Source organism: Diaporthe citri (genome assembly GCF_014595645.1).
Source record: "Diaporthe citri strain NFHF-8-4 chromosome Unknown scaffold_1, whole genome shotgun sequence".
Lineage (NCBI taxonomy): Eukaryota > Fungi > Ascomycota > Sordariomycetes > Diaporthales > Diaporthaceae > Diaporthe > Diaporthe citri.
In genome coordinates, this window is record NW_025064846.1 from 7,345,653 (window position 1) to 7,365,563 (window position 19,911).

The window sequence follows — 19,911 nt, forward strand, 5'->3', positions numbered from 1 at the left end:
ACCGAGCGCCCGGGAACAAAGGGGGGGGGGTGGCTGGCTGGCTAACCAGAGGGCAGTGACGGCATGCGACCGCCGTTCCTTGCAGGTGCTGCGAGGCGAGCAAGCTGCATACGAGGGAGTATGAGAATATTGAAACCTCCTGTCGTGGCCCCTAGCCAACACGTGATAATAAGCCACACTTCACAGTACTCGTGATTGCAGATGCCATGTGATGAGGAGAACTTCGTCTTTGGGGCCTGCAGTCGGGGCTTCAGGTGCACGGTACTTTCTGCTGGACTGTCTCTCTTGGATACAAGCCGGACCAGACATCCACCCATGCTGGCACATAACCACGGTGAGACACGCGTAATCAACAGCTGCCGGCCTTGTTCCATGAGGAAAAAAGAAAAAGAGAACACCCAGCCAGACGTGTCTCGCCCAAGACGGGAGTGGCTGGCGCCCGTCAAGGGTAAACCTTCCGTGCTGCTGTGGGAGCAAGCCGGTGAGGGACTGCGTGGCGCGTGATGAGTCTGAACAGCCGTGATGTGTCTGTTGTGGGATCAGAGCTGCCGGCTGTCGACGACGTGCCTGGGTTCAGTCCTCACATCCGTCGAATCTGTCACTGCTTTATGGATGGTCTGGTCTCTCTTGCTTCCCCTGAATACGGAAGATCACTCGCGGTCATGTACTGTCTGGGAGAAAGAAACGAACCAAGCCTTTCGTAGTCATGGAGCAGGAAACACTTCCGTGGCACTGATGTATTCGTACGTCTGTCCAATGTCTACACTTCCGGTTCTTCAAAACCGCCACTACCAGGCTCATTCTTTTAAACAGATGTTTGTAATTGTGTAGTCCGGTAAAAGGCCTGAACCTCAACTTCCTCAGAACAATCATGGGCCAGGACTGTCCGCAAGGCGGCCAGCCGTTTATTCGAGTCACACATGGTGAGACAGCTCTATTTTCCAGAAGGCGTCGAGCCACGGTCGTTACATGCCAGTAAATTTTCATTTTCCAATTGTGCAGCCTCGCCTGAGGCTCCTCGTTCCAGTACATGTGTATATACTTTGTTGTCTCGTGGTATCTAGTTGCCCATTCCATATTTTGCCTTATTCTTTTCCCTCGATGCTAGAAAGTAAGTCGCTCATAAAAGAACTGTAATTTGATAGAATATGACCAGAATGTCATGAATAGTCATGGGAGCCTCTCATTACTCATAAACAGGCTGGAGCTTCAAGGCGCTCAAAACGCTCATTCGGGCCTCACACTGACCGGCACCTTCTCCCGTTCCCGTTCCCGCTCCCGCTCCCGGTGACGGTGCGACCGGTGCGGCAGACCACCGCGATCGTTGTCGTCAGCGTAGTACTCGAGTCTGCGTGGCTCTTCGTCCTCTTCATTTCGGTGTCGTTTTGATCGAGCATCACGCTCGCGCTCTCGTTCTTTCTCACGTTCGCGTTGGGCCTTCTCCTCGCGTCGTTTCTTCTCATCCTCCTCTTCATCGCGTGGGTCTCGGCGGTGCGATCTATGCGGTCTCCGTCTATCATCGTCATCGTCGTCGTCGCGGTCATCATCTCTGTCCCGCTCTTGCTCCCTGTCGAATTCTTGTCGTTTCATCTCTGTGTGGGTTGTCAGCCTTTTCCATCTTCTGAAAAGCCCTCTCTACAACTGCAGAGTGGGAGAACGAAGCCGAGATGTAAAGATCAAAGGAGACGTGATGTTCGGAAGAACAAAGGAGACGACGAGCACAGGCACAAGGCACGGGCACGAGTCACTGGGAACGCAGGGCTGGGACGTGGGATGGTGGGCGATGGACGATGGACAGGCGGACTGGACGGACGGGATCGGCGAGGTCACGGTGTGGGCGGCACGGCGACGGACGAGGAAGCGGAACGATTCAAGACAGAAAATGGAAAGGAAGCAACCCACCTCTCAACTGCGCAGTGGCGGCCGTGTAGGCCTCAATCTCTTCCTTATTCAAGACACGGAGGACAATGACGAAGTCATCGCGAACCTCGAACCTTTCCTTGCCGATGGTCAGAGCGTCGGGGTTCACCAATTTGCGGCTGATCTTGGTCCAGCGCGCCCCGGGCGGCACATTGGTCTTCGACTTGTCATCCTTGTGAGGCGCTACCCCTTCACGGACAGGGTTTGGTTCTTCTGGAAACTGAACCTTGGGCTGCTTGAGGATTCCCTTGATGGGCTTCTTGTCGTCCTTGTCCCTCGGCGGTGATACGACTCTTACTTGTCTGTCATCGCCGCCGGCTGCTGTTTCGCGGCCTCTGGCATCGTCGCTGGAGTCTGCTCCCCTTTTGGACGGCGATGGCTGAGAATGCCGGTCAGGAGAGGGCTCCTCACTCGCGGCTTTCTCATTTTCTTTGTCGGACTCTTCCTTGGCCTTAAGTTGCTCCTTCAACGCCATCAGGCCGGCAGTATCGTTTGGCCTGAAGGCGGAGGACGGCCGCCGCCGCCGCCTGGGCTTGCTCTCGTCTGAAGAGCTTCCATCACGGGCACCGCTCATGGTTGGCTCCCCAGACAGTCTTGCCTCAGTCTCGCGCCTGTTACGCTCCTTGTCGTCGGCATCGTCGACTTCTCGTTCCCTCCTGGGCCTCTCTTCAGTCTCGTCACGCAGCACAGGTCGCTCGTCCGGCTCCTTCCTTGCGGGCTTCTGCCGTTCCTCAGCTTCATCCTTGCGGACCTCGTCGTCAGCGCGTCTCTTCGGCGATCTTTCCTTGTCCTCCTCGTCTTTGCCCTTGTGGGTCATGGCTCCAAGACCAAGCGCGCCAGCTGCTATGCTGAGGCCGGTCGCGACTTTTTCACGGATCTTGTCCTTATCCTTGTCCTTATCTTTGTCCTTGTCCTTGTCCCTCTCCCTCTCTCTCTCCCTGTCCCTATTTCGGTCGTCTTCGCCGCGGACGTAATCGTCCTTGCCAATCTTCCTGTCGACGGCACGATGATCATCCTCCTTGCGAGCTTGATCACGACCGTACTTGCGGGTCTCACGCCGAGTGAGGTCGTCATCTGACCGACGCTTGGGCTCACGCTCCCAGTCATCCACGCGAGCATCACGGCGCTGCTCCGTACGGCGTTCACGAGCTGGGGCAAATTCCTCGCGCTCTCTGTCCCTGATGCGGTCGTCTTTCTTGTCGCCATCGACCCGGACGCCGAATCCACGGTTGCCCACGCCATCATCACGTGGATAGTCTCTGTCGCGGTGATCTCGGGATGCGTAATTATCGTCGCGTGTCCGATACAAGTCGTCTGGCTGAGATACTCGTGTTGGGCCGTCTTGATACAGGGACACTGGCCGGTGACCAGTGCGTGAGGGGCGTCGTTCGATTCGATCGGCTCGCTCGACAGGGCTAGGTGGTATTTCCAGCTGGCTGGACCTACGGTCGGGCGCAGGGACGGGAATCACAGGAGGCGCAGGCATCCTGACGGAGGGCCGATCGTAGATGCCCGCCGTGGTGTCCTCAGCTATTCTCCTGTTGTAACTGTCTAGGGCCCGAGACGGCGGTGGGGCTCTGACCCGGCCTTCGTACGGACGGCTAGCATCCGTGCCCACGTTGACGGACGGACGGTAGTACGTGTTTCGATCGAAGCTATCTCGACGACGCCGTGTGTGCACCTTGTCATTGTCCAGGTCGTAACGTGCCAAGTCACTGGGGTTAGTATACTCGTAGCCAGTGTCGCCGAGGTCCACTGTCTTTGTACTGAGTCGGGGAGGGTCTGCGTAAATGGATGATGGCCTTTCGCGGCGATGCCCGTTGCGAGAGGGAGCGAGCCTATCATCGTTTGTTCGCTGCCTCAACCGCAGAAACTCCTCGTTGTCCAAGGTAGAGCTGATTGAGCCAGAAGCATGATAGGGTCGCGTGTGGCTCCTCGAGCGCATGGAGGAAGCGGGTTGGGTGTAATATTGGTCTTCGTCACTGGACCGGTAGGCGTCACGGCCTCTATCTGGTGCAGGGCTCGCAGGGTGATGGCTGACTGTGCTGTGCGAGACCGAAGGCTCTTTGCTCTGCCGCGTGGTGACAATGATGGGCGGTCTCTTGGTGGTGGCATCCATCGTCGAGCTCCGGGTGCGGCTGTTTTCCCTGATGCTGGAACTTCTGGTAACTGGGTCCTTCCTGACGGTGTATGTGGTGGTGGTGACAGGAATGTTGGGACCTCGCCAGTCGTTAGAACCATGACGGTGGTGGTGGTGGTGGGACTGCTGGGGAGTTGTGGACTCGTATCTGGAGGAGGGCATGACGTGTATGTCGCCGCCATAGAAGGAGCTGTAGCCACTACTCATCGTAGGCATGGACATCCGCGCGGGGTTGAAGGTTGGTGATCTCCTGCCGGAGTTGTAGCGATAGCGGTCGCCCATCTTTGGCCACGGAGTCGGAGGAAAGGCGCTCGAATCCGGATTCAATCTCTGTCTCTCGTTTCTGTGGGTATCACGAGGTCGCTGCCTCGTCGACGTGTATGGAAGTCAATCACAGGGATGTGTAGGTAGTCCTTCTCCCTACCGCGGGAGGATGGTTGGAAGGGCAGCCAGTATCAGGCTCGGGTATCCGTCTTGTGAGCGGCGTGAGACGGGATAGAGTGGGGAGGAATGGGGGGCGACTAGAAGATGGCTGAAGCAGCTGGGTGTCAGCTTCGCAGCAACACATTCCTGTCAGACGATTAGCTTCACATCCATACCGGAGCCTGGGCCGCTGCATACATCTGTGGAGTGCAGGTTTTACGGAGGAAAGCGCCGGAGGGGCCCTCAAGGCTCTAGAAGCCGAAGGTTGGTAGGCGAGTCTCAGAGGGACTGGGTTGCAAGTCCAAGCACAGCCGGGTCCGTGGAGGACGGGCACGAAGGGGAAAGCGTTGGAGCGGTCGGCCGTTGGGGGGACAGCCTTATGCGACGTTGTGGTCCGGCGGGGTCTGTGTGCGAGAGGGCGAGAGGGAGAGAGCCTGGTCGCCTAGCGGCCCCTAACGGAGGGAGGGGGTGAGCAGTGTGGCGTTGGCTTGTCCGGCTGGAGAATGGAGGCACCCGACCACTGGGGAGCTCGATCCTGGGTAATTAGCCAACGTTGGGGCTAGAGGAAGCAGTGAGGAGTAAGCGGTGTGCGGTTGGATTTTCGACGAGACCTTGTGACTCGTAGTGGCCGTTATCTGGTCGCGGGGTCCCAGGTGCCTGGGGACTTGGTCGGCGGAGCGAGAGGACGAAGGGGGGGGGGGGGTTTCCTCGGGACGGCAGGCCGCAGATAACAATCAAGCCTGGACGGCAGGCCGCAGGATTGCAGGATAGCAGAGTGCAGAGTGCAGGGCACAGAGCACGGCCGGCTCGTGGGTTCGGGTCTCTCAAAGACGAAGGCCAAGGCAACAACAATAAGGTGGTGAGGAATGTTGGAGGCGCCAGCAGTAGACCGTAGCAATTATCAGTATGTGTGCTGGAGGTAGCGACGGCGGCGGTGGTGGTATTGGGGGAGGGGGGAGGGGGAGGAGGAGGAGGAGGAGGAGGAGGACGGAGGAAAATATGATTTCCAAGGTTGGCTTATGGAAATGCAGGCTTAATTCTCTGGCCTCGCTTCTGTGTGCTGCAGTGCAGTGCATACAGCTCGCTCAGGGCGGGCATGGATGGGCATGGGCATGAGCAAGGTCAAGGTCAAGGTTGCTTGCTTTTCTCACCTCGCCCCATCGTCCGTCGTGTCTGAATTGGGCATCGCATAGAAGTGGGGAGAAGTAGGATACACTGCATTCGTAGAACTCCATGTGTGGGTGGGTGGGTGGCCCGCACGCATTGATCAGTCAGAGGGCAGGGCAGCGAGCAGAGGCGATTGCTAGCACCCACCTGGGGGCAGTATCCTACCTGCACTACTGTAGATGTAGTATGAACACCCAATGAGGCAGAGGCAAAGGAAGACACTCTTTTGCTTCCACCACTCATCTCACTCCATTCCACACCCGCCGCGCCTTCCTCCTCCCACCTTCCTTCCCACCTCCAACCTCTAACCTCCCACAGGCCGTGGCTTCGGTAGGTACCAGAATACCCCAACCCCTGCCCGTTTCGCAGGGCAGGGCCCACCCAGGGTCCGTTCAGCTGCAGCGGTCCAGTGCTGCGAGGCCCCGTAGTCCGACTGACATCACCGGCAGGAATGACGTTGATGCTCACTGCTCGCGTGTACTCACTTGCCTTGGAATCCGATCATGGACCCGGGTGTTTACCAATGGGATCAGCCCAAATCACCATCGAGGCGTTCGAAATGGGCACGCACCAACCCCACGGCGCCGAGCTGGCCGAGCGACCAGGGACCTCGATCCCGTCTCTTTTGCTCCGTTTCGAGCTCTCGTCTCCCGTTCCCACCTCTGCACGCTTTTTCGTAAGCGAGCGCCGATGTGCAATGTCACTGCGGTTCTCCCCACCGCTCAGTGCTCAGATGGGTGACAGAACGAACACGTCCCTCAGGATCTCCAGTGATCGACGGCCACTCCCCCACAAGTGATGCGCAGTGCCCACATAGAACAGAACACACGCGTATAGCACCTCTCCTGTCCCGCTGCTCTCCTGCTGACGCCAACGGACCCTGCCGCGTAGCACACGCCTTGCGACAACCGGGACAGGAGAGGCCAGGCCGGACTATCTGTTGCCTCGAGCTATGACACGACAGATACGGTCAGTCACTTCGAGTTGAGCTCCGAGCCGAGCTCCTGGCCAGCCTGCTGGTTTACGCCTCTGCGCCCTGAGCGCCATCATCTCGTGTTTCTCGGCAACATCATGCTATGCAGGGCACTGCGTATGCTGTGGTGGTTCTGTCGATTTCCGTGGGAATTCTCCGACAGTTCCCACTTGGGCTGTCCACAATACCTGCCACTCAGCCCACTTCTTCGACTGCCCAGGCGTCAGGCACTTCAGGCACCCAACCCATCGGGCATTGTGTAGTCAATTTACTTAATCTTCCGGATTGGGCTGGCATGCCCACGCCCAAGCTCACCACGCTAAGCCAGGCACAGGACCCTTTTCATGCTTCTTTAGCTCGCTAGATTTTTTCTCTCTCTCTCCTCCTTTTTCCAGGCCGGCCCAGGCCGGCCCAATCCAGCCCATGTTTTGGGCACTCCTCTCCAGATTCTCACGGGTTCTCTCCCGACCACGGCAGATGCTGGATTCATCGTTGATGGACCATTTACCAACCCAGGCTCTTGAAAGGGGGGGCAACTCAGCCGCTCCAGGCGCCCGTGTCACCACCCTGTGGCCCCTGGCATTTCTCCCCAAAACGCAGACCCAGGCCACTTGAATCCTTGGAAGTCACATTGCAGCTTACCCAGATAGCTAGTAAGCGGCCAAGCCAGGGGCCGAGCATCGCCGCCTCTGGCGCTGGCGCTGCCGCGACTTGTGGTACGGCAGTACTGGTCTCCTCAACCACCCTGCTGCGGTGCAGGCCGGTACTCACCAAGACTGACAGCAACACTGTCGCTGCCCGTGGAAGAAGACATAGATAGCTGCCAAGATCGACCTTGTTAGTTCCCAAGCGCCCAAGTGTCTCTCTCGCAGCAGGGTAAGGTGCTCCCAAGCCGAAACAGACACGCGCCTTGGGACGAGACCCTGTGGAGGGCAAGCGAAACACGCCAACAGATGAGATGCTGTCAACCTGTGCTTATTCTGCAGGCCTCGGCGCGATTCGACAAGCCAGGACAGTTGATTGCAGGCCCACCCAACGTCCCTGTGCATCGTCAGCTGCAGGCAGGGAATGGCCGCCTCCCGGGAGAGTTCTGCAGCCCTGTCCAGCTCCAACAACTTGGGCTCATCCTCGGCGGGCGGAACCTCTTCAAGGAAACATCCAGGGCCAGGCCCCCATGCGACTGACCAGGCGCCAAACCTTCCCCTACCATCCCCTGGTCTGCCTTGGGGGCTTCGATCTGCCTGGCCACATGGCACTCATCTACCGCAGGCAAGAGGGATCGTCCCGGGCCCAGAGCCAGCGACAAACCGTCATACGTATTGTTGTTGGTCAACGATGCCCTCCCTTCACTTTCTCGTACTACTGTGAGCTGCCAAGGTTCCTTTGTTCGAGTTAAATGACGGTTTCGGCATGGCAACGGATCAGCTTAGTGCCAGAGTGCACCAGTCGCCTGCACAACACTGTGGCTTGCTTGCTGGACCATCCCGTGAATCTGCACTTGCGCCCGATACGAGTCGTCAACGAAGGAGCCTCGCATGCGATGGTATTACAGATGACAAAGCGTACAGTAGCCTCCTAATGGCTTCACATGCGGCTCTAAATCTCCATGGCCATCCTATCGGCTCCCACCCAATGGAACGCGGAGGTCCCTCCAAACCGAGAGCCTCCCAAGACTCGAGCAGGAACCTTTGTACAGGCGTGTCGTCTTATTCAACATTTGAGGGACGTGATAGGCCCTGTAGTAGCACATGTGTTCTTGCATTTGGGGGCGAAGCAAAGAGCGGTCTGCAGAACATTTCAATGCTCACCCTTCCAGCAACTCCTCGCCACCACTGCGAACTTGCGACCCCAAACCCATGCACGGCAGCGGCCGCCACCAGCTGAGAGGTAGACGCCAATAAACAACATTGCACTTGTGAAGTTCGAAGTACTCGCTCGCCCACACATCGGGGTTGCGACAAAGAAATGTTGTTTTCCGTTGTCACCCCCCAGCGGCGACGAAGAGCGCCGCCGTGCGGCAAAACCCATCAGTTCCCGTCGAGGACTCCCAAGAGATCACGATCTATGCATGACGAGTCATTGCGATGTAATGTCCGGGTGTTGGGCTGCAGGCATAAGCCCGACCTATCGTTTGCATTCCAAGACTCTTCTAGGCTCAGTATCACCGCCAGACCGAGCATAACTGCGTCGACGCTTCCCGCGCTTCGCCTTGTCTGCGTTTCCCCAACGCCACAAGGCCAAAGTTCTTTCAGAAATGACAGTATTAGTACTAAACCCTGGCACATACTTCTGCTGTGCGTCCTCTGCAGACGCAGACGCGATGACACCCTCCCCAATATCGCGACACAGCCCCTCGGGCTTGCGGAAATTCAAAGATTGCGGGTCTACAAGGCACGAACGCCCTGGTCAGCCTCTGGAAATGATCAGTCCGTCATGTAACACAAGCCTTTGCATTTCTGGAAACTGGTCCTTCTGTGGCCCGAGGACACTAAGTCTACTGCCCAAGCAACGTTGCTGCGCGTCCCTGTTGCCAAACCCCTAAGCCAGAGCTCCCATGGGGTCCCACAGAGGTAGCACGATGGGCTCCTTGTTAAGAACATTGCGCACGTCCTTGCTGAGAAATTTCGGGTCTACCACTGCTTGATAGACGAACTCATCCATCCTGTGCACCATGAGGTCAGCCACCATGCTTGAGATTATCTCAACGGGAAAAACACCCCGGGTAGGGGGGTGGGGGAGGTTGAACTTACCATCGGTCACTCATCACAAACCGTCCCTCCTCGCCACTCGCCGTTCCCCAGCTACTCTGCACCCTCCAACGCACGTTTTGCCCGTTCGTTCGTCAACGTGTACAGCCGTCAGGACCATCGCAGGCTTAGGGGAGGGTTACGTGGATCGTGTACCAGGCTGATCGAGCCCGGCGATGACGGACGACGTGACGCGGTATTCGGAGGACCAGATATCGGCGGCAAAGTCGATCGGGGTGGTCGTGACCTCCTTGGCCTTGCCACTCTTGTCGACATACTGCCACGTGAACTCCTCAGTGGCTGCCGGGGGCGGGCTGAGGGTCAGGGTCAAGATCGTGTGGATCTCCTTGACCATCTTTGCCTTCGCGGCCGCAACGCTGGAGGACGTAGCGGAGGGGGACTTGAGCAGGTTGCGCAAGATGAGTGCGTCCTCGCGGAGCTTGGTAAAGATAATAGAGTTGATGATACTGGACGACATAGCGTTGAAGGAATCGGCTGCTATGTTGTTAACCACCTGCTACGGGTCCTAAAGTGATACATTTTGGAACTTCCAAAAGCACAGCGGTCGGGGAACCATAGGATGAGAAGGGTTATACTAACGGTACAGCACCTGGGGCACGAGGCCATACTTCGCGACGAGATTATAGACCGTGTCCCACTGGCCGCCGTCGGACAGCGGGGCGTGGACCAGTGTCTGCACGAGCCGCGAGTCGAGCTCCTCACCCGCAGTGTCGATAATCTGCTCTAAGAAGTAGTTCGCCTTCTCAAGCTTGTCCTAGAAGAAGAGCCACGACTGCGAGAGCACGAACGACTCCAGGTTGTACCTTTGCATCAGAGCCACGCGGAAGACGTTGGTCGCGGCGAAGAGCCAGCACCTGCCTGAGGACCGCTGATTTGTGATAGGGGCGCCCTCGAAGGGGATCCTGATGTTGTAGACTTGCTGGTAGGAAATCTTGGCCGCACGGGATGTCAGGACATCGCGCGGGTTGGCTGCGGAGAGGGCTGAGAGGGCGAGCCTGTGGTACGCGTTTAATGTGAGTTGGTTCATCCTTCTGAGCATGAGTTGGAAGCTTGTGAGTCTGGTACCTGTTCTTAGGGTCCTCCAGCAATTTGGTCTGCCAGTTCTCGAGCTGCGAGACGTCGAGAGTGGTGGGAGGCCGCCTCAGGGCACTGAGGGTCTTCTCGTTGAGTGAGCCGGACGACTCGAAGTCGTCGACCTCGACGTACCCATCGTCGTTGGCGGCCTGCTTCTTCTCGATGTCAAGCGTTCGGAGACGGTCAATAATGGCCCTCTCGGCCGCCGTTGGCTTGGACTGATAAGCGCCCATTGTCGCGTGTCAGGAGAGAGGCTAGACGTAGACGAGGGTCACAATACAGGTGCAACGAGTTTGGCCAGAGACACTGTCCTGCTTTCAGAAGAAGTCTGTTCGCAATGAGAAAGAGCACAATAGTCGAGGGAGAGATGGTATGGATCACAGGGCCACAAGAAGCCGAGCGGCGAGTCAAGAGGAAAGGCAGGTGAGCTCCATGCGTCGTGGGATGGAGGAATGACCCGAGGGAAGCTCTGAGACACTCAAGGGCAGGTGGGGCTTATCAGATGGTCACAACTAGATGCCCCAAGCGGCTAGAGTTCAGCCCTTGTGGCCAATAGTCTTACACGTTCGACCCCCACCCCCGATTAGGCGAGAACCTCTTTGGCTGTGGCGCAATCTTGCGACGGCTGCCGCATCAATAGCTGCTTCTCACTTCCCGGCCACGAGGATCGCTCGCAGGTGCTGAAGCATAGCAGGCATGTCACCAACGTATTCACGGGCCGGCTTCATGGATTCTTTTTTGTCCAACAGTATAGTCTAAGAACAGCCAACCTATCGTCCCGTGCGCACTGTCTTCGAAAGTTGACGATGTCTTCCCTGCTCAGTCTAGACGTGTGTGTATCATGATGATTGCAACACGAAGTGCAACCGTGGCTTCCTTTCACCAGCAACACATCTAAGAGTACCGAGATTAGCACCTGCAAAAACGAGGTGTACACCCAGTATATGACTAGCACTAATAAAGCATATGAGCATTCAAGTACCCAACACCCACAGCCAACAGCTATGCCTAATTTACAGACCTAATACCTATATACCTAAGTTGGGTATGTGAATTAGGTGTAAACAGGTGTTAGGTGTGTGGGTGTTGGGTGCGTAGGTGCGTAGGTGCGTAGGTGTTAGGTATGTAGATGTGTAGCTGTTAAATGTGTAAGTGTGTAAGTGTTGGTGTGTAGGTGTTAGGTGTATAGGTGCTGGTTGTGTGGGTGTGTGGATTAGATCTAGGTGACGTGCTCTGATCAGCTGTAGCTATGGTGAGAGTTGATAGACCGGTATACCCTCCATTTTGGCAGGTGCGAATACCCGTATTCTATCTAAAACTACACCTAGAGATATAAATCTGACGAGTGGGTCTCTATATCCATCCTTTTCTGTTCGACATTACCTTGATAACCTCCTGCCTGAGCGCTTGCCGACGCAGCGGCGAATGAATTGGAGATAGTATGAGTGCATGCACTGGCTCCACACGGAATTACTATTGCAGGGGCTCACACATCTAAAGGTATCAAATTTAAATATCTGTCATGGTCAAAAGCAACACAAATCCCAAAACACCACAGCTATGCAGACTAGATAAGAGTATAGAAAAACAAAGGTCAGACATACTGGAAATGCAAGCCCGTACCGTACTCTGCTCTCTCATGCTCACTCCATTCACCTGACAACCGCCTAAGCTCTCCTACTTCTTCAAGGCTTCGCCACCTGTTCCTTGCGGAAGAACTTGAAGTATCCAAACGGAATGATCAACTGCATGCCCAAAGCAACCCAGAACCATGCTTTGCTAATACCGGGCATGATGCCCTCCGAAAAGTCAGGGAAAACATCCCCTGGACCAATCTTGTCCGGCGCCGTTGCCCTCGCCAAGATGGTAGCTATACTCCCAAGGATCTGAGCACCGACAAGCGTAGCGGCCACGTGCTGCCTGGTCAGCGTCAGCAGCAACACCATACCAACACCAACGCCCTGTATGGTATCCAGGACACCAAGCCAGAGCCACAGGATCCTCGAGACGACCGCCGAGGCCACCGCGCTCCCGAGCCAGGGGAGGTAGAGCCCGATGCCCGACGTGCCCCAGAGCATCTGCGCCCACCTCGGCGCGCCGAGGCCGACCGAGAACATGGGCACGATCCACGGGTGGCTCTGGCTGAACTTGGAGAAGATCCAGAGCAGCAGCGCCCAGACGATGACGAAGAAGCCGATGGCGAGCAGGACCGCGGACCAGCCCGGTATGTACTTGGAGGAGAAGAGAAACTGCCAGTTCCGGCCGTACGGCGCGCTCAGCCAGTAATTCTGTACCACCACCGCGAGGAAGAACCACGGAACGACGTGCCGGCGCATCAGGGACTTGTAGAAGCTGGGGATGTAGTCCGGGGACTGGCGGTAGTAGTCCGGCAGCCCCACGAACAGGACGATCCCGACGAGCCACATGATGATGGCGATGGGCACGGTGATGACGAGGAGGATCGGGACGGAGCTGCTGGCGATGGTGCCGCTGGTGGGCCCGTCGCCGTCCTGCCCGTTGAGCACCGAGGCCCAGTACCACAGCGCCACAATATAGAGCTGCTGGATGCCCTGGATGACGCACGCGCGGAAGATCCACGTGCTGATCGGGGAGCCGCCCTCGTCGCCGAAGTTGACTGCGAAGAAGATGCTGCCGGTAGAGGCGCCGACGGCGTAGAGGCACGTGGCGAGCGACTGGACGACGTTGCGGCTGCTGTCGGCTGGGACGAATGGCGAGATGCCTACGAGGAGGAAGGCCAGGCCGTAAAAGAACCAGGGTAGGGACAGGGTGTACAGAGACTGAAACCGGCGGTAGATGAACCACCAGAGGATGGAGCTTATTCCGTATGTCCCTGCCACTATGTACAATTTTGTGGCTGTCTGGCTCACCTCGCCCGTCAACAGGACAACTTGGTAGCTGTTGGCCGAGAGTATCTGCCCCAAGGCGAGGAGGAAGGAGTAGATGGGCCAGTCACCAAGACGAATCTGGAGGAGTCTGGGACGCGGTGTTAGTGAAATTGTGTCTGACTACAGAGTCGGTGTCGTTACTCACTTCTTGAGGCCTTTGGGTGGCTTGTAGCCAGTGCCCAAGAGAAACTCATCGTCTCGATCGGGGTCCGAGATCCTAGTATCAAACTCGTCGCCATCGTCTTCGTCGCTGGGTGCGATGCTGTTGTAGCTCACTGACCGGGAGTGGCGACCTCTGGACGAACCACTGGGCAAGGGGCTGCTGCCACTGGGGCTTCGAGAACGTCCCAGCTTCGCATCTTTGAACCTCCTGAACCATTCTCTCTCCGACTTTGTGAGGTAATCCTCAATGCAAAGCTCGTTCTCACTGTTCTTCACACTGAGACCAGCAAGCTTCTGCTCAAAATCGCGGTAGTACTCTCCAGTGCTGTCATTGAAGAATGGGTCGACCTTCTGCAGCTTGTAATCGGTCCTCTCGCCCACGACATCGATGACGGACAGGCGTGAGCTGTTGCGGTGGTTTGTGAAGCCACGGTCAACGGTCAGATTGCTCGAGTTTGCGGCAAGATGAGATTGTGCGGTGCTGTCGGGTGCCATCATGCGGAAGGCGAAAGTGTCTATGCTGTCACGGGGTGGGTCGTGATACGGTCCCTCTCCAACGAGGTCTCTGTATGCATTCTGGCGAGGGTTACTGTCTCCAGCTCTGTTCACCGCGGTGGTCATGGTAGCCAGGCTATCGGAAGACGAGCGGTTTCCAGAGTCCTCAGCAGCGTAGAATGGGTTCGGCGGAAGAAGAGGACCGGTAACATCTGGCTCGGGCTCGTTGATCTGTGGCGGTGGAGGAGGCTGCGATGGCGAGCGTGACCGGCTCTCACGACTTATTATCGACGGCGCGTGTCCCGATGATTCGACCCGAGTGGCGAAATATGGAAGGGAAAGGCTCGAGGACCGTGATCCGCGGGGACTGACAGCTCGGGATACAAAGGCCGACGGCGGAGGTGTTGGCTCAGTGTCGTCGAACAGCCTCTCGTTGGCCGCTTCCAAGTTGATGTTCGAGGGGACGGTCAGCAGTGGCCCACTGGTGAAGCGCTTGCTCTTCCGCGCCTCCTTGTCATGCAGGCGGATAGCCTCGGACTGGAGCTTCTCAAGGTCTTGCAGCCACTGTGCAACGGGGAAGCGCTGCCTGGCTGACCATGCCCTCATCTGGACACGGTCCTTCGTCTTACACTCCAGGGCCGATACAATTGCGCCGCGGAACTGGTGAAGTAGGTGGCGGGGTGTAGTTGATTCGATCGTGTACCAGAAGCCAGGCATCTGTCCGAGACCGCCCACGCGAGCGCCAACTCCGAGAGCCCCCTTTCGACCGAACTCAACGGCCACAAGCCCAAATGGCTCATCTCGAGAAGGTATAAGGGCAAACTCTGCTCCGCTAAAGATGTAAGGAGGCAAAGCTGTGAACTCTGGCTTGCTGTAGACTCTTTTCGGGTATCTCTCCATGAGCTTGGCCAGTTTGAGAGCGGCAAACTTCCCATAGAGATCGATGACAGGTCCAACGCAAATCAACTGGGTCTTGGGGTGTTTCTCGAGAATAGACGGAAAGATGTCCGCAATGAGGTCGACTCCTTTCTGCAAGCTCCATCGACCGACGAAGACAAAGAGTTCGGCCGTAGGGTCAACCTCGAGGCCAGCCCACTCCTGGGCTTGCTTTCGCAGTTCGCCGCGTTTAGACTCAGACTCTTCATCGATCGTGGGCTTCGTGATGTTGTCTAGCTCGTTGCTGTTCCACTCTGCCGTATCGGTTGGGTCGGGGTTCGGCAACTGGCCAATCTTGGACAGACCCCAGAAGATAGGGTATCGTGCGTACGACCGGTCGCCATATTTCTTCGAGACACCAACAGCGCCGAATCCTTTCTGATGCACCCGGAGATAAGAGGCTCCTGCGTGGAGGAGGTTGAAGACCGACCCGAACTGCACATATTCCTTGACGATCTCCGGGTCGAGATTGAAAACCGAGCAAACTTCCCTGTTCTCTTCTGGAGTTCTCATCGGCCATAAACCTTGGAACTCAGCGTTGTGAAGACTCAAAGCGCAAGGAATGGTCCGTTCCGGAAGGAGGTACAGGGGCGCGGCAGCTCCGTGGTAATCGTTGATGTGGTAAATATCAACCGGAAACCGTCTCATTGTCTCCGCAATGCAGTAATTCCATGCGCTGTAGTAGATAGCTGATTCCATATCGTCCATTCTCGGAGGGTATGGATCGGCTTTGGACTGCTTTCGGAAGATGGGCGCATCCAGCAGTACATACGTGATGTTGTTGACTCGGTGGTATTGAACTTCGACCTCATACTCCTTGCCCATAATCACCGGGAAGAAACTAGCAGCCCGTTGGTCTATTGGGTATTCTACCCCTGATACGCAAGGGACCACCCATATCAAGTCCTGATGCTCAAGCGCCTTGCCCATTAGCTGAGCCATAACGCCAAGGCCGCCGATCTTGATCTTGATGTTCCAATCGTCGATGTTGTACTCCATTGTGGCGATGAGGACGGTGCGCCGCTTGATGGCCACGGCACCAGCCCCGACATCGCTCATCTCCATGCTGTTGCTGTCACGGGGCTTTCGGAAGTCCTCGAATGACAGGTTCGATAGTCGGTTTGCAGCCCTGCCAAAGGGCGACCTGCCGACGCGCTTGAAGCCGATCTTGTTCACTTTGACCTTGTAGAACGAGCCCATGAAGGTCCAAATGGCGAAAAGACCACCCACGACTGGGAGCACAGCGAGAAGAATAAACAAGATGATCTGGATCCACCAGTTGCCCTGAGGCTCCATCACAAATCCCAGGGTGTTGTCGTTGAAGCGCAGCTTGTAGCTGAGTGCCGAGCCTGCTGGGGGTGAAGAGATGTTGAAGAAATTTGGCGTCAACGCAGTCGGGGACAGACGATCCGCGATACCGTCGTTGTCCACATCGCCGAGGATGTAAGTCTGGTCTGGCTTTTTGTCAGGATTTATACCCCAGACATTGAGTTGGATTTGTGACGGCCATTCGTCCATCAAGTGCAGCTCCCATTCGCCGTCGCCTTCGACGGACATCTTGTTGTGGATGCCTGCGTCGAAACCAAACTGATTGAACCCTCCCATCACAAAAAGATGAGGGAAGCGACTGGTGGATGTGGTAGAGTCCCTGCGGGACAGGCGGCTGCCGGGGTCTGGTGCGACATCGCCTTGTTGAATGATGCTGCTAGATCCGAGAGGAGAGGAGTGATATTGGACCATTACATGATCATTTGACCATGCCTGTTCCGAAGTCCCTTCCCACGGAAGCTCCTTGATCTGCTGCCTGCCACCTGTATACGGCTGCCAGTCACTCCAAGACGAGCCCCAATTTGTCGAGTAACGCCATGAAGAGGCGCCTGCTGCTTTGTGGTTTACAAAGAAGTCGCTGCCAGACTTGGTGAAGAGCGACGTCGAGTAATTCGCAGTCATGGGCCACACCACGGGATTGTCGACCGAGCCCACTCGGAGTAAGAAATTGTCAGCGGAGTTTGTGCTGTCCTTCCCGCCTTTGGTGGCGGCGTCCTTGACGATGATCGAGTGGACACCGTCCTGGACGTTCTGAAGCGTCGCAGACCAGCGCCATTTTGAGCCGATTGCACCGATGTAAGGTGGCTTTTCGTCGTCAGAAAGCGTGGTACATTTGACGGTGGCATTATCGATCTCAGCGTTCCCAGCATCTCCCTCTATGAGCGAGGAAATGGTGATCGATTCTGTCACCCCGTCGCAGTCCATCTCCCGCGAGAAGGCGAAGCTGACATCGAATGCCCCCTTGGCACCTGCTGAATCAACAGAAATATCATGGCCAGGCGCGAACTTTGTGATCATCGGAGGAGCTTCTTTCCAGTCAGCCTTCTTCACGTAAGCCCGGTATTCAAAAGGAGCCATTGTGATCTCGGAAAGACATCCGCTTGTCTTCTCAGAGCCATCAAAGCCAAAGGACTTGGGGGAACTCTCGAGCTCGATCTCATCGTAGGGATAAAACAGATTCTTGAGTTCAGCCTTGGCGTCGAAGGGAGAGAAGAAAGCCGTCTCGTTCTTGCTGCAGTCAAAACTGTACTTTGTCTCTGAGTCGCGGTTGTGGTAGACAAACCAGACGGGGTCTGAGGCAAACTGTCCTTGCACGGTGGGGAAGAATGCCCGGGCAACACTCCAAATCCCGCGTTCAGTAGGTGTCGTGCTCCCATTCAACATGGTCAAGTCAGTCTGGTTCGAGAGCTGTTGTACCAGCCATCCTTCAGAGAGCGTATCATAATTCTCTCGCATGGCGTACATGGCCTTCAATATGTTCCTCGTCGGATGGCTGGGATCTCGGTGGTCTCGTGCGACTCCATCATCCTCGCAACCCCGTCGCCCTTGGTCTATAGGCCAGTCAATGTACTGTGAGCTGCCCAGACTGTAGCAGCCATGCATCTTCCACGCCGGCGCAGGACTCATTGGTTGACGGCCGAATATGTAGTTGTCTGCTGTGTTGTCCATAACATAGAGGTTCTGCTCCTGGCCGTAATAGACCAAAGGAATGCCAGGCAAGAAAATTGTTGTGATGAAGAACCCTAACAGTTCCCTCTCAACTCCTTGAGTAATCGCTGGCCAGCGGAAATTGTCTTGCTGTAGGAGTGTTAGCACATTAACTAGGCCATACTAGTAGAATACTTCGCGGGCTCGAAAATGAGCCTTTCTCAAGATTTGAAAGCAAAGAGGGCTTGTTTGGAGGGAAGACTCCTCCAGGTGTGTTACTTACATTGGTGACCCCGTACATATGTCGTGGGTCGAATTCGCCGGTATTCGGATTGACCAAATCGTTTGTGAGAATCATCTGGTTCGTGGCATTCACCCAGTCGAGCGGAAGATCATAACCAGCCTCCAGATTACCGCTCATGCCGAGAAACCTTGTGAGGTAATGGTACACAGAATAGTGGAATGCGGCCGAATCGAGAGCGTTCTGGCCCTTTTGGCGGAGGAAGAACTTGTCCTCGTCCTGCTTGCCTGTCAAATTCATCGCCGTGGGAAGGTCCTCCGGCTGTTGATCGGGTTGCCGGCCCCGGCCGTAATAGATGGAGCTGAGAGTGTTGCCGGGTGTGAGCTCGCCCGGGAGAAAGAAGTTTTTCTTGCCAACCTTGGCTGCGCAGTCACGCATTGCTGCGGAGAAGTTGCCTTGTGCGTCTACTGTCACTTGAGCAGCCTTGTCGAATCGAAAACCATCGATATCAAGCATAGTAATGACCATACAGGAGAAGTTTTCGAGACGCTGGCGGACAGAAGGTACCCAGTCCCTGAGACGGTCCTGCACAGATGCGAATTTTGTGATCTGTCTTTGGTAGTCCGGATGGACGCCAAAGGCCTCTGTGTCGCCATATTGGTCGAAGTCGGAATCATAACAGCCCTTGAATTGATCGCGTTCGGCGTCATCAATAGGGAAACCCGTCTCGTTCCAGAATCGAGGATATTCGCAGGCGTCGTTGTATTCATTACCGAAAACGAAGTCGTGGTATTGCCTTTCGGTCTTGTATAAGACTTTGTATTCGTCTGTCTTGAAAGGGGCAGAATTATTCAAGTGGCCTTCGAAGCCGAGAAGGTCCCCCAGGCTGAGGGCGCAGAAAAAGTCAGTCGGTACATGCTATCGTTTCTGGAGTGCTTTGACTCACGTGGCCATTGTGTTATCCATCACCACGTACATCCCTCGCGTGTGTATGTCATCAATGGCTTGCTGCCATAATTCGATGTTGCCAAAGTGGGCATCGAGGAGGGTCAGATCAATCGGCTAGAGAGGAGTTAGAAGTCGGAAGCTCCCAGTGGTGGCCTGAATCAAGAACAAACCGAGTATGCATCTGATCCCCATGGCTGATTTATAAAAGGCGAGCCGGCAATGTAGACTCCCTGAGAGTATGTCAATATGTGGACTGAACCCCGGGGCCATTTCAGTTCAGCACACCTTGATGCCCATGCCCTGGATGTAATCCAGAGAATCGACCAAACCTTGAAGATCACCACCATGCCTAAGCTGTGTGCTCCATACATCTTGCTCGAAAAGAGTGCCATTGGCGTTATCGTTGGAGGGATCACCGTTCACCCACTTATCGAGCATCACAGTATAAAAAGGGAACCTCCAGTTGTCTGGAGATGGATGATATGTGTGACCATCGCGCTCACCAGAATAGTCCAAGGGACTGACTGCTTTTTGGTTGGTATTCAGGTTGTACTCAGCATAGGCTGGATCGTAACGAAGAGCTTGGGCTATCGAGGCCACAAGCAAGAGGTAGAGGAAAGACATGGCAGTAAACGACAGCGCCCTGAGTGGGCAAGTGGAGGGTGGCTCCCGCGAAGGGGGTCAGGGGGATCGATAGAACCGAAAAGGAAGACAAACAGAGCGCACTAGAATTTAGAAAAAGAAACGACGTCCCATCCAAATTCATGGTGGATCGAGATATA

The 19,911-nt window shown here is 55.9% G+C and overlaps 3 protein-coding genes across 3 annotated transcripts; all 3 read right to left on the reverse strand.

Annotated features, from left to right (window-relative positions):
* Positions 1 to 1,227: 1,227 nt before the first annotated feature.
* On the reverse strand, positions 1,228 to 4,342 carry INS49_001950 (uncharacterized protein; the record flags this gene model as incomplete). The annotated part of the gene is made up of 2 exons (XM_043162769.1): positions 1,228 to 1,592; positions 1,903 to 4,342. The coding sequence occupies 2 exons, from the start codon at positions 4,340 to 4,342 to the stop codon at positions 1,228 to 1,230; spliced, it is 2,805 nt and encodes a 934-aa protein (XP_043031275.1).
* A 4,819-nt stretch (positions 4,343 to 9,161) lies between these two features.
* Positions 9,162 to 10,698, reverse strand: INS49_001951 (uncharacterized protein; the record flags this gene model as incomplete). The annotated part of the gene is made up of 5 exons (XM_043162770.1): positions 9,162 to 9,285; positions 9,514 to 9,868; positions 9,971 to 10,145; positions 10,212 to 10,386; positions 10,457 to 10,698. 5 exons carry the CDS (start codon positions 10,696 to 10,698, stop codon positions 9,162 to 9,164), a joined length of 1,071 nt encoding a protein of 356 aa, XP_043031276.1.
* A 1,452-nt stretch (positions 10,699 to 12,150) lies between these two features.
* Positions 12,151 to 19,753, reverse strand: INS49_001952 (uncharacterized protein; the record flags this gene model as incomplete). Its single annotated transcript, XM_043162771.1, has 6 exons — positions 12,151 to 13,459; positions 13,517 to 18,090; positions 18,224 to 19,067; positions 19,128 to 19,243; positions 19,300 to 19,359; positions 19,415 to 19,753. 6 exons carry the CDS (start codon positions 19,751 to 19,753, stop codon positions 12,151 to 12,153), a joined length of 7,242 nt encoding a protein of 2,413 aa, XP_043031277.1.
* Between the last annotated feature and the right edge of the window lie 158 nt (positions 19,754 to 19,911).